Source organism: Castor canadensis, chromosome X, assembly GCF_047511655.1.
Source record: "Castor canadensis chromosome X, mCasCan1.hap1v2, whole genome shotgun sequence".
In the NCBI taxonomy this organism is placed as follows: Eukaryota; Metazoa; Chordata; class Mammalia; order Rodentia; family Castoridae; genus Castor; species Castor canadensis.
The window spans coordinates 101,831,089-101,843,772 of NC_133405.1; the positions used below are offsets into that span (position 1 = coordinate 101,831,089).

The 12,684-nt window shown below is 36.4% G+C and overlaps 1 protein-coding gene across 6 annotated transcripts in view; it reads right to left on the reverse strand.

Annotated features, from left to right (window-relative positions):
• Positions 1-12,684, reverse strand: part of Kdm6a (lysine demethylase 6A) — a 198,442-nt gene that overhangs the window by 79,132 nt on the left and 106,626 nt on the right. For all 6 annotated transcript variants that reach the window (XM_074062348.1, XM_074062345.1, XM_074062346.1 and 3 more), the window contains exon 5: positions 6,137-6,195. In XM_074062348.1, the coding sequence (XP_073918449.1) occupies positions 6,137-6,195 (59 nt within the window). The remainder of the gene's footprint in view (positions 1-6,136; positions 6,196-12,684) is intronic.

Here is a 12,684-nt window from a genome sequence, read left to right on the forward strand (position 1 = left end):
TTTGATCCCAAGTACCACAAAGAAAAAGGGAGAGGGGAAGGGTAGGAAGAAAACTGCAGCAATAAATGATGCCAACTATATATAGCACATGGTGTGACTGGGAGAGAGGGTATGTGGGAATTTTTGGAAGCTTCTGGGGTGACAGCAAATTTTATTTACCCAGATGATGATTATATCAATTTTATTTTTAAAACAGCATTAATGATTTAGGTATACTTTATATATTTTTACAGTAATAAAAACTGTGGATCATGCTTTATAATGTCAGAAAACTATCAGATGGATTAAATGGGTCAGAAATAAGCAATGTCCAAACATGCCAATAGAAAATCCAGGCAGGCCTGAGTAACAGACATAAAGAAAAAGAATTTGAAAAGTAGAAAACAGAAAAAGGAATAAAAAAAAAAAAAAAAAACCAGAAAAGTTAAGAAAGAAAAAACGTGTTAACAATGTATGAGGAAGAGAAAGAAAAAGCTCACAGAACATCAATAACAACCCCTCAATAAAAATATTTCCCACTCTGTCTCAGGATCTATTCCAGCCTTTCCCCTAAACATAGTTATCTTACTCCAAAGGTGATTTTTAGTACAGACATTTCTTCCACTTGGTTCACAATGTCACATAGGTACAATGAAACATGGGCTTATTTTAACATATTCTCTATCTGCATTAACACACTGGGAGGAAGGGGGCCTATTAATCTATAAGCAAAAACACACACTCCAAGCACACTAGGTTGGGTCCATGTTTACTCTTTAAGGTCTATTAAAAGTGCCGGGACCAGCTACAGCCAGTATATATCCTAATCATCAAGTTCTCCTTGCTGCTGTTTCAAAATTTATTTCAAATTCAATACCTTGTAAATACACAACTTCATTATCTCATTACTAGTTTACTGAAATCAACTCCTTAAGGACTTTCCTCCCTCTGATCTGGCTTGCATTTATTTCCTCAAAAAATAACCATTATTCTAACAACTGTGAACAGTACCTTTAAACTTCATTCTCAGTTATGCCCATAACAGTGCTTCTCCTCAGCTGTGAATTGGCTTAGCTCAGAAATTTCTTTATGCAAATACTGATCTTCTTGGCTTCTCTCCTTACTACATTCACCTGATCGGGAATATTTTGATTCTTCAGCTTCCCTCTAAATCCACTAGTTTCGTCAAGATTCACCACTCAAATTCACAATCAACTTTTTTTTTGCTTAGTATTAACCAGCAGTTAGGTTCACTCCATATTATTTTCTAATTATTTTATTCTCTACCTATTGGTGTACTGTCTCCAGTTTTTCTAAGTCTATTCCTCAGGGTTCACATTGCTCTTTTAATATTCTAAATAATACAGCAAAGATTTAAGTTTAGTAAATGTTAGGTGATGGGACTTCTGCTGGGGAGAATGCACTCTATACTCTCTTCACTTATCAGTTCCCTTCATCTAACACAGAATACATTATTCAAATATCTGAGTTACATTTTCTTTCTAAACTTTTACCCAATTTTTTCTCCTGTGTGCATTATCAGCAGAAGGAGAGGGAGAAAAAAATAGGTTCCACTCCACACTACATCCTAATTTTGGTTATCATTTTATTCATTCACATCAAACTAAAATACATAAATTACCAACAAATGTAATTTCTGCAGATGTCAGAATTCTGACTGACAGGATTTTTAAACATGAGAAATAACAATACAAAACTACAAATACTTTCATGATATATGCCTGAAAAGGTTCATAGTTCATACTATGTTACAATACTCGTCACTACAACAACAACAAAGTACATATTGCTGTATACAATACTACTGGCATTTTTTTCAATTATAATCTAAAATAAGTTTTTATTGCCAACATTATTTCTATATATTTTTCAGTTTAAAAAATTTTTATTTAATGTTTGCCATTATCAACAAATTTTAAAAAGAAAATGACAGAAAGCTAAAACCTACTTTTGAAAAACATACAAGTATGTGGAATATATTTTAAAGCAATGTTCATTTTTCATAAAATTTCTAAAAAACCATAGTTTTTAAAACACTCCTCCTAGAAGCATAGAAAAAATAATAACATTAACAAAATGTCCCGAGCATAGTTTTAGCACATTTGGAAAGAGAAATAAAAAATGTTAAGTTCTCTTGGGCTACTCAAGTTGAGTTTGGAGATTTCTCCCAAGGAAACACATAGGGGTAAATAAACTAATTTCACACTAATTAAAAGGAGAATATTCTAGCTATAAATCAATAATAACAGATATATACAACACATATATTCAGAAGTTTAAAGATTCTTTTCAAGTGAGAAAATCAAAAAGATTTGAGGAAATAATCAAAACGGCTTGAGTAAGTAAGAGTTTTTAAACATAGAGATGGAAAGAGACAGACGACCAAATAGTAAATGGCATGCACAAAGACACAGAGCTAAAAAAAGGAAAACACTTAAGATGTTTTTAGGTAAATGTTAATATAGTGTGACTAACATAAAGAATACACTTAGAGGAACAGTGGGGCTAGAAGGATTATGTCGGGTTGAATCAGAAAGGATCTTAAACATGAGGCTAGTATCATCTCTCCAGCTCTTTTACCTTCTCTATACAGCCTTCATTTCATCACTCCAGTCGGTGGGATACTGTTTTTCCCTCCCTTACTGCGAGATTTATATATTTATCCATAATTTCTCTGAAACTTAATCAAAGCTCTTCCAAATTCTCTCTGGCAATCTTTGTGTCACTAGTAAGCAAACTTTGTCATAACTGCCTTAGTTAAATCTGCTAGTAAGTAAATGTAATAAACTCAACATATGTTAACACCAACTGTTTTACTTTAATGGAAATACACTTAAAATTAAGCTTTCAATTTAAGAGCATATTTATATTACGACAGCACCAAAATATACATTAAGTATTGGGATTTAACAGACCACATGATAGGCAAGCCCCAGGGTCAATGGTACAACTACATTTGAGATTCTTTTTGCACTATTCTCTGTCATTCAACCATCTCCACCTTTAAAAACTTACTTACTCAAGCCTTTTTGATTATTTCCTCAAATCTTTTTGATTTTCTCACTTGAAAAGAATCTTTAACTCCTGAATATATATATGTTGTATGTATGTTATTATTGATTTATAGCTAGACTGCACCTTACTGCACCCAGAACAACAATCACACAGGAAAGCAGAAATTCCTACACCTTTAAGAACACTTATGATTGGTACAGTGCTATGTGAATGAAACCTAAAGAAACTTACTTCTTTCTGAACTCATCTGCACCCCATTCCCCTAATCCTTTTTGACATCAATGTAATAACAGTCATCACTACATATCCTTCTTGGCCCATTAACTAGATTTGGGAGGCTAATTTCCAAACTCCTATGCCTGTAGCACAGAATTATATATCTCTTACCTTTGTCACCATAAGACCATTCTGATACTGATCAATACGAAAAATACAAAAGGTTACAAGGCAAACATAGCTGATAAAGATTTTTAGGGAGATACATTTAAGAATATGGCCATAAGCTGTACTGTAAAGAATAGCTTCTGTTTCTTTCTACTGTACCATCAAAAGATGTTAAACTTTTTCCTCAATTATCTTTACTGTCAGTCTAACTTTCCCTTTCTCTGTATGTAGTTCATTTCCTCTTACTATAGGATATATATTTCCTATCAAAGACAAGTTCAGTTCAAAGTAGTAGCAATTTACCACCTTCATGAGTAAGTGAGGACATGGGACTTGCAGGCATACATGTGTAAAGGAATCACTTTATCGAGAGCAGTTTTTAGCTCTCTGCTGGGGGAAAAGGGAAGAGAGAGGAGAGAGGCAGGGGAGGACATTGCATGGTCCTTTTATCATTCAGATTTATTCCTTAGGTCAACTGAATGACATAGAAATCATACATATACATAAGAAATTAAAAGATGTAGTAATTTTCCATAGCTGTAAGACCCTTAGCTAAACAAGACCAATTTATTAAAGCAATTGAATTTTGAACTGCTGACAACTTCACCTTGTTACTAATTTCATGTTCTTATCTTCAGTGTACAGGGTGCTCATGAATTACCACAGATAGGTGAAAGCTGGCTAGTAAGAGGTATGTATATCCATTCCTAAACTATTTCTAATGGGCCATAAAGACTGTTATCTATGTGTCCAAGAAAGCAATTACACATATTGATTAAAAATACCCACCGATCAGTCTTCAAACTTGGAATCAAATACTTTGTTAGAGAATCTAAATATAAGCTTGTTCTGCCATTAACTAAACAGTTATGCCATACTGAGCTAACCACACATATTCTTCTCCCCCACACAACCCCCAATATTAAAGGGAAAAAAAACTACATTTCTCTAAGACCACCTCAAGTCCTACAAGTTTAGAATTTTGATAGGGTGGTGGTCCAGTCAGGCCTAGGCAAAAAGCGAGAGTATCTCCAAAATAACCAGAGCAAAATGAGCTGGAGGTGTGGCTCAAACAGTAGAGCCCTTCCCTAGTAAGCATGAAGTCCTGACTTCAGACCCCAGTACAGTCCAAAAAAGAATTTTGAATTCTGTGAAGATCATCAAGAAATTATAAGATTTAGGGCTGGTAGAGTGGCTCAAGTGGTAGAGCATCTGCCAAATAAGCCTAAGGCCTTGAGTTCAAACCCTAGTACCACCCCAAAAAAAAGAAAGAAAGAAATTTTACAAAGTTAAAAAAAATCCTTGATTTTAAATATGATAAAGTAGGAACAAAGTTGGTTAGGAGGCTTAATTTAGGGTTGATGTACAGCAATAGATAATTTAGATAAAAATTACAGAGGTTCTTTATAAAGATTATAGCTTTGTTAAGTTTACAAAGCAGTGTTCTGAATGATTATGCACACAGGTGTTCTCTAACAAGGCACTATTTGCCATATATGACCAAAAGACAACAGGGGGCTGGGAACATGTGGTAAAGTACCTGCTTAGCAGAGGCCCAGAGTTCAAATCCCAGCACTACAAAAAATAAAAACAAACAAAAAAAGGGACCAAAAACTGAGAAGAAAAATTGTGCTAGGAAAAGCCATCCATGACTAAAGTTTTATCATATAAAACCTTAAAAATAATAAAAATGATTTTTAGATTTAAAAATCACAAAATCCCTGCCAATACATATGTAAAAGGCCTCTAATAAATATTCAGGATGCATAACAGGTATGTGGTAAGAGTTGTAAGCTTTGGCCACATAATCACCTTCCTCTGGACTCTCAGTGCACACACTCAGCTTAAAATTCTGGAGCAGAGAAGGTACTCAGACAAAGTCAGGTATGCTTTAAATAAAAAATGTCCACAAAGGGATTTACTGTTTATAAAACATGAATTTTCACATCTGACCATCGAAACTCTATAAAAGGCATGCAATTGCAAAGTACTTTTGCTTTGGGTTTTTTTTTTTTTTCCCTTAAACAAGTAAGAAAACAGACCTAGAGGGATTAAGTGGCAATGATGCAACCAAAATATCAATCTTCCAACCCAAATTCTATGTCCTTTCCATTAGAGCATACTTTGTCTTGTCTAGTAAACAGAAAAACGATGGGACAAAAGACATAACAGGGCCCCACACTTCATATGTCTATTAAATCTTATACATTATTATATAATGAATCTCCAACTATGAAGTGGTACCATTACTGTTATCTTACAGGAATGAGAGAGAACTGACAGCTTTTGATCTGGTACCTAGTTACTAAAAATTGGCTAATGCTAACTAGAGTATGGGGTGTGGTCAATCTTGTCTAGAAGTAAGAAAAGGTAAAAATACTAGTCATCATGGATCATTTATTCACAGATACTGAGATCTGAGATCAATCATAGTCATTCCTCAGTTTGAGTGGCAGAGAAATTCCAAAAAGTTTCCTAGATCCCTCCTTGACCAGACTTATACCAGAGTCTTTTAAGAACACATATAACTAAACAATCTAAGGTAAGTCGACACTTTTAAAGGAACAATTTAATCATCTGAGGAGATTATAAAAAGTGTAGGATTACTGACACTAAAATACTTTTAATTTATCACATATGCATGAAAACATAATCAAGCAAAACAAACCAAACAACCTAAAACAAGCTATTTACTGGAAACAAGTAGAGTTATTAACTTTATGTTATATCAACTTACCACTGAAATGCATTGTAATGGAAGTAGACCAAACCAAGACCATATAAAAAGGCAGCATTCTATAAAGAAAGGGAAAAATATTTTTAGGAAAAGCATTTATATCTAATGTAAATGATGTTACTAATATAAAATATGGTATTCAAGATGTTTTAATTTCTTAAAACTCTATCATGCATTACATTTTTTTAAACAGTAAAACAACAGTTTTGAGTCAGCAGATGGCACAGAGTCCAATCTGGAGAGATATTCTGGATTCTATTTAATCAAACTTACCTAGAAATTTAAAAAAAAAATTGACCAGCAAAACTCAATCAGTAAGTCTACAATAAAAAATCTATTCTTCAGGAATAAGAAAATGCTTGGACTATGCTTGCATTTGTATTCTCTCTTGCTTGCATTTGCATTCTTTCTCTGGTTCCTTCTGCTTTTTGAAGTGTTTTTAATTTTATGTTCAATACTGCCAGGAAGAAAGAATTCAACAGAAATGCACAATATATACCTAGAACAAATTTTATCATTTAAAAAAAATCACATGCCAAAGCAAAACCTAACAGGTGCCGGGCACCAGTGCCTCATGGCTGTAATCCTAGCTACTCAGAAGGCAAAGATGAGGAGGATTAAGGCTTGAAACCAGCCAGGGTAAATACATCAAAAGACCCCTATTTTCATGAAAAAATGCTCACCATCTCTAGCAATAAAGGAAATGCAAATTAAAACCACACTAAGATTTCACCTCACTCCTGTTAGAATAGCCATCATTAGCAACACCACTAACAACAGGTGTTGGCAAGGATGCGGGGGGAACCCTCTTATACTGCTGGTGGGAATGTAAACTAGTACAACCACTCTAGGTTACTCCAGAGGCACCTGAACACCCATGTTTGTTGCAGCACTATTCACAATAGCCAAGTTATGCAAACAGCCAAGATGCCCCACTACTGACGAATGGATCAAGAAAATGTGGTATCTATACACAATGGAATTTTATGCAGCCATGAAGAAGAACGGAATATTATCATTCGCTGGTAAATGGATGGAACTGGAGAACATCATTCTGAGTGAGGTTAGCCTGGCCCAAAAGACCAAAAATCGTATGTTCTCCCTCATATGCGGACATTAGATCAAGGGCAAACACAACAAGGGGATTGGACTTTGATCACATGATAAAAGCAAAAGCACACAAGGGAGGTATGAGGATAGGTAAGACACCTAAAAAACTAGATGGCATTTGTTGCCCTCAACGCAGAGAAACTAAAGCAGATACTTTTAAGCAACTGAGGCCAATAGGAGAAGGGGACCAGGAACTAGAGAGAAGGTTAGTTCGAGAAGAATTAACGTAGAAGGTAACACACATGCACAGGAAATCAATGCAAGTCAACTCCCTATATAGCTATCCTTATCTCAACTAGCAAAAACCCTTGGTCCTTCCTATTACTGCTTATACTCTCTGCTCAACAAAATTAGATAAGGGCAAAATAGTTTCTGCCAGGTAGTGAGGGGTAAAGGAGGGGGTGGGAGAAGGGGGGAGAAATGACCCAAACATTGTATGCACATATGAATAAAATAAAAAATTTTTTTAAAAACCCTATTTTAAAACACAAAAAAGGGCTGGCGGAGTGACTCAAATGGTAAAGCACTCGCCTACCAAGCACAAGGCTCTGAGTTCAAACCCCAGCCCCATGGGGTGGGGAACAACACGGGACACTCATGTTTAATTTTGTTTTCTTTTCTTTCCTTTTTGCGTACTGGGGTTTGAACTCAGGGCCTATATATACCTTGATCCACTCCACCAACCCTTTTTCTGTGTAATGGTTTTTTTATTTGAGCTAGGGTTTCACAAACTATTTCCGAGGGCTAGTTTTAAACCACAATCCTCCTGATCTCTGCCTCCCAAGTATCTAGGATTACAGAGGTGAGCCACCAGCACCAGGCAAATGACTTTTTTATTTATTTATTTATTTTTTTGTGGTACTGCAGTTTGAACTCAGAGCCTCAAGCTTGCTAGGCAGGTGATTCTGCCACTTAAGCCACTCCTCCAAGCCTTGTTTATAATTCACTTGCAACTTTTTAATCAGGATCATTCATTTATTATTTTTCTAGCCTCTGAAATAATTTGAACATTTCCTAGGTATCAAGTTCAATACTCAAGGTCTGAGCAAGCCAAAGTGATTAAGATACAATTTCCCTACCCTCAAGAAGCATGCAGTGTAGGGCATAGGAAGGGAGACAGGGATACCCAGAATGCAGGAGTAGTTCATTTACAATCATGGACCAAGATTTGAAAGACCACTGTCTCCTTGGGGACAGGGAACAAGAGTTGAGTAACGACAGATAACCCATAGAAGGTGGAAACAGACGAATTTACTAAAAGGCATTTCTACTTTCAGGCCACATGCTACATTTTCCAAACATCCTTACTTTGTTTATACTCAATCCTTCTTGCTCTAGGAAATCTGCTATCATTTTTGCCACCCCATAAAGTATATCAATTATTGCAGATCCATTTAAATGCAACCTTCCCTGTGAAGCTTCGCTGCTTGGCCCACCTGTCAAATCACAGGTAATCTTTCCAACCTCTAAATTAGTCTTTGCACAATTTATCATATGAGATTATTATATGATAATAAGCTCATGCCAGTAATCCTAGCTACTTGGGAGGCAGCAATCTAGAGGGATGGTGTCGGTGGTGATGGTGTGTGTATGTAGCTCAACCAATAGCAAAGAACAGTGTGGCACATGCCTGCCATCCAAAGATCAAGAGGATCACAGTTCCAGGCCAGCCCAGGGCAAAGTTTGGAGACTCCATCTCAACATAAAATAGCTGAGCATGGTGGTATGTGCCTATCATTCCAGACATGTGGGAAGCATAAAATAAGGAACATCGAAGTCCAGACCAGTCTGGGCAAAAAAAAAAACAAGACCTTATCTCCAAATTGACCAGAGCAAAAAGGTCTGGAGGTATGGCTCAAGGCTGCCTAGCAAGTACCAAGAAACCACGTTCAAACAATTTTTGTGCACAATGGTAATGTCATCTGTTTTAAAAGATTCTAACAACTTTATAAGGTGGTAGGTGGCCTCATTTATAAAGAAACTAAGGTTCAGAGACAGACCAAGCAACTTAGTCTCAGAGACAGCACTAAGTATTAGACATAAGAATGGAATGTAGGTCAGCTTCCAGATCTCACTCGTAACTACTATTATTTTCATTTGTGTATTAACTATTAACTCTACTTCATCAAACAAAAATCCAAAAAGACAGGAATGCTAATCATCTACATGTATCGCCTGTTATCACACCAGCTAATGAGCAGGTGCCCAAAGATGTACTTCATTCAATTACTAGTATTTAAACCTGCGTGTTCAGTTTCCTTGGGTGACCCAGTATTAGTACAAAGCATTGCCCCATCTATTAACTAGGAGTCAAGTCTCATTTTGAAAACAAAATGAATTGAATATTGAATATACCTATTGAGTGATAGCAAAGTTATGGGTACTGTGACAAGGTTCAGAACACAGTACCTCCAAAATATAGCATTTTTGCCATGCTAAACATTTAAACTTAAGGAATTTGAGAAACAGTATGTGCAATAAGGATTTTCTGACCATCCCCCACCTTTCTCCTCTGAAGGAGGAGACCCTCATTTGACAGGTAACCTCCCTATATTCATCTCTCTGAAACTGAAGGGACATAAAGAGAAATCTGAACCAACAGGCTAAGTTTTTCCTCACTATCCTACCATAATAAGGGACTTTATATTTTTCTTCCTTACGATTACACTCAGGTTTAACTATTTCTTTGGGTTTTCATTTCCTTATGAAAACTGTCATGTTACAGAAAACTTACATTAAATTTGTATATTTTTCTCTTGTTAACTGTCTTTTATTACAGGGGTCCCGGCCAATGAACCTAAGAAGGAAAAGGTATTCTTCTTCTTTTACAGTAGTGAACAAAACAGACAGAAAATCTTATCCTCAATGAGTTTATAATCTAATGACAAAAGATTATGAAACAAAGTGCATACTGGTATAGGTCAAGCCACAAACACAAAGAGGAAAAGAGGATAGTATAGTACTTGGGTGCTACATCTCAAGATGTCTGAGAAGGAGAGAGAAACAAGACATCTCAGCCAGAGGCTCTAAGCCATGCATCTTTGGAAATCTTGGGGTATGAATTGTTATCGGCCTTGAAATGCATATATTCCCTCACAAAATATCAATACAGTGTCTCACCAAAGATGTTAATGGTGCCCAATGTGTTAATACAAAAAGGATGACGTGAGTAAAGGTACCGATATGCAAATGAGCATAAATTTGATGTAGTCATTTTTAAATGTACTGTGAGGAATTGGGGGATCGTTTTCTTGAAAGTATACTATTTATAATACTATTTAGTATACTATTTATACAGCTGTAACCTTATCTGCGGGGAATACGCTTCAAGGCCCTCAAGTGGATGCCTGACACTGTGGATAGTTTTGGACTCTGCATGTACTATGTTTTTTTCCTATACATACATAATAACTTTGATAACATTTAATTTAAAAGTTGGGCACAGTAAGAGATTAGCAGTAATAACTAATAAATAGAACAATTATATCAACATACTATAATAAAAGATATGGATGTGCATGCACTTGTTCTCTCAAAATACAACTTTTTGGTTTTGTTTTTGAGAGCTTTATTACATGTCCTGCATCACTGCCACAGAGTACCAAGGCTAATCCACATCTGTATGTTTTATGCCCTGGTGCCTCTTTTACATGTTTATGAATGAAGGTGTATATTGAGCATCTTCCAGAAGAGCTGGGTTTTATCACAAATAAAGGCTTGCTTTGAATAGTGTCCTTTTCTCCTCAATCAACTTCAAATCTAACGGAAATATGGCAACAGCTTTTTCACTGGCAGACACAGCCTCTCCAGGAATTTTCGTATTTTTCAGTTCAAACTGATTCTTCCATCTGTGTAACCATCCCTTACTTGCAGTAAATGGCGTGGTGTCACTGTGTCCAGAGGATCCCTTGCTCAAGAATACTCTGTGGAGCAGCACACTGCCATCAATAAGAACACATGTTCTAATCATGTCTTTTACCTACAAATTTAATGTGTTGTCCATCTTAACTAAGCACCTATCAAACACTGGCTGTAACTTATGCAATCTGAGGCATGACAGCAAAAACTAATATGAATTTCTATTTCCTTCTTCACAATTTGATAGCTAGAGGAATTGTTTTCACTACAGTTATTTTTTGTTTGTTTTGGCGATACTGGGGTTTGAAATTAGGCCACTCCACCAGCCCTTTTATGGGATGGGGTTTTTCGAGATAGGGTCTTCTGAACTACTTGTCCAGGCTGGCTTTGAACAGAGATCCTACTGATCTCTGCCTCCTGAGTAGCTAGGATTACACAGGCACTGGACCCTCACCACAGATTTTGACAACCTCTGCATACGACTTTTTTTTTCTCACTTCTCATTAAATTGAGAGCCTTTACCCTTTCACTTAAGAGCCTTTGCTTTTTCACTTAAAGGAAGCACAGTATGGCTCCTCTTTGCCATATTCAAATTTCTAGCATCACTACTTTTGAGCTATGGAGTCATATTTAGTGAAATAAAGATAACTTGAGCACAAAGCACTACAATACCAAGACAGTTGATCTGATAACCCAGAGAGCTACTCAGTGGCTAACAAGCAGGTAGTACAGATAGTGTGGACACACTAGAATTAAAATAAAGCAGAATTTATGTCCCTGGGATGACAGAGGGACATAGCACAAGATTTCATAATAATCTTGGAACAGCAAGCAATTTAAAATGTATCAACTGTTTATTTCTGGAATTCTCTGTTTAATATTTTCAGGATACAGTTAACTGCAGATATCTAAGACCACAGAAAGCAAAACTGCAGATAAAGAACTACTGTACTCCTGCATTAATACAAATCCTTAGAGGTACCTACCCCAGAGCCGGGTATGGTGGCACACACCAAAAATCTGAGCTCTTTGGGAGGCAAAGGCAGAAAGATCTTGAGTTCTAGGGCAGTCTAGGGCAGTTAGTGAAACCTTAGCTCGAAAACAAAATTGAAGCAAAAGGGGTGGGGCTATGGCTCAAGTGGTGGAGCACTTGTTTAGCATGTGCAAGGCCTGAGGTTTAATGCCCAGTTCTTCCCAGTCCCCACTCCCCAAAAGAAAAGTATGTGTTGCAAGGACCAACAAACTACAAACACAAGGTCAAATTCAGGTAGCCATAGCCATGCCCATCATTTACATATTATCTACAGATGTTTACGGCTAAACAGCTGGAGGGAGAGTAGTAGCAACTGAGGCCACCTGGCTTACAAAGTCTAAAATATTTGTTATCTGCTTTTTTACAAAAGTAGTTTGCCCAGGATACACTAGAGACACCTGTACACTGATATTCATCGCAGCACTATTCACAATAGCTAAGCTCGGGAAATAACCCAGATGCGCTACAACTCATGAACAGGTCATGAAATTATGGTATATATACCCACTGGAGTATTACTCAGCCACAAGGAATAATGACATAGGGT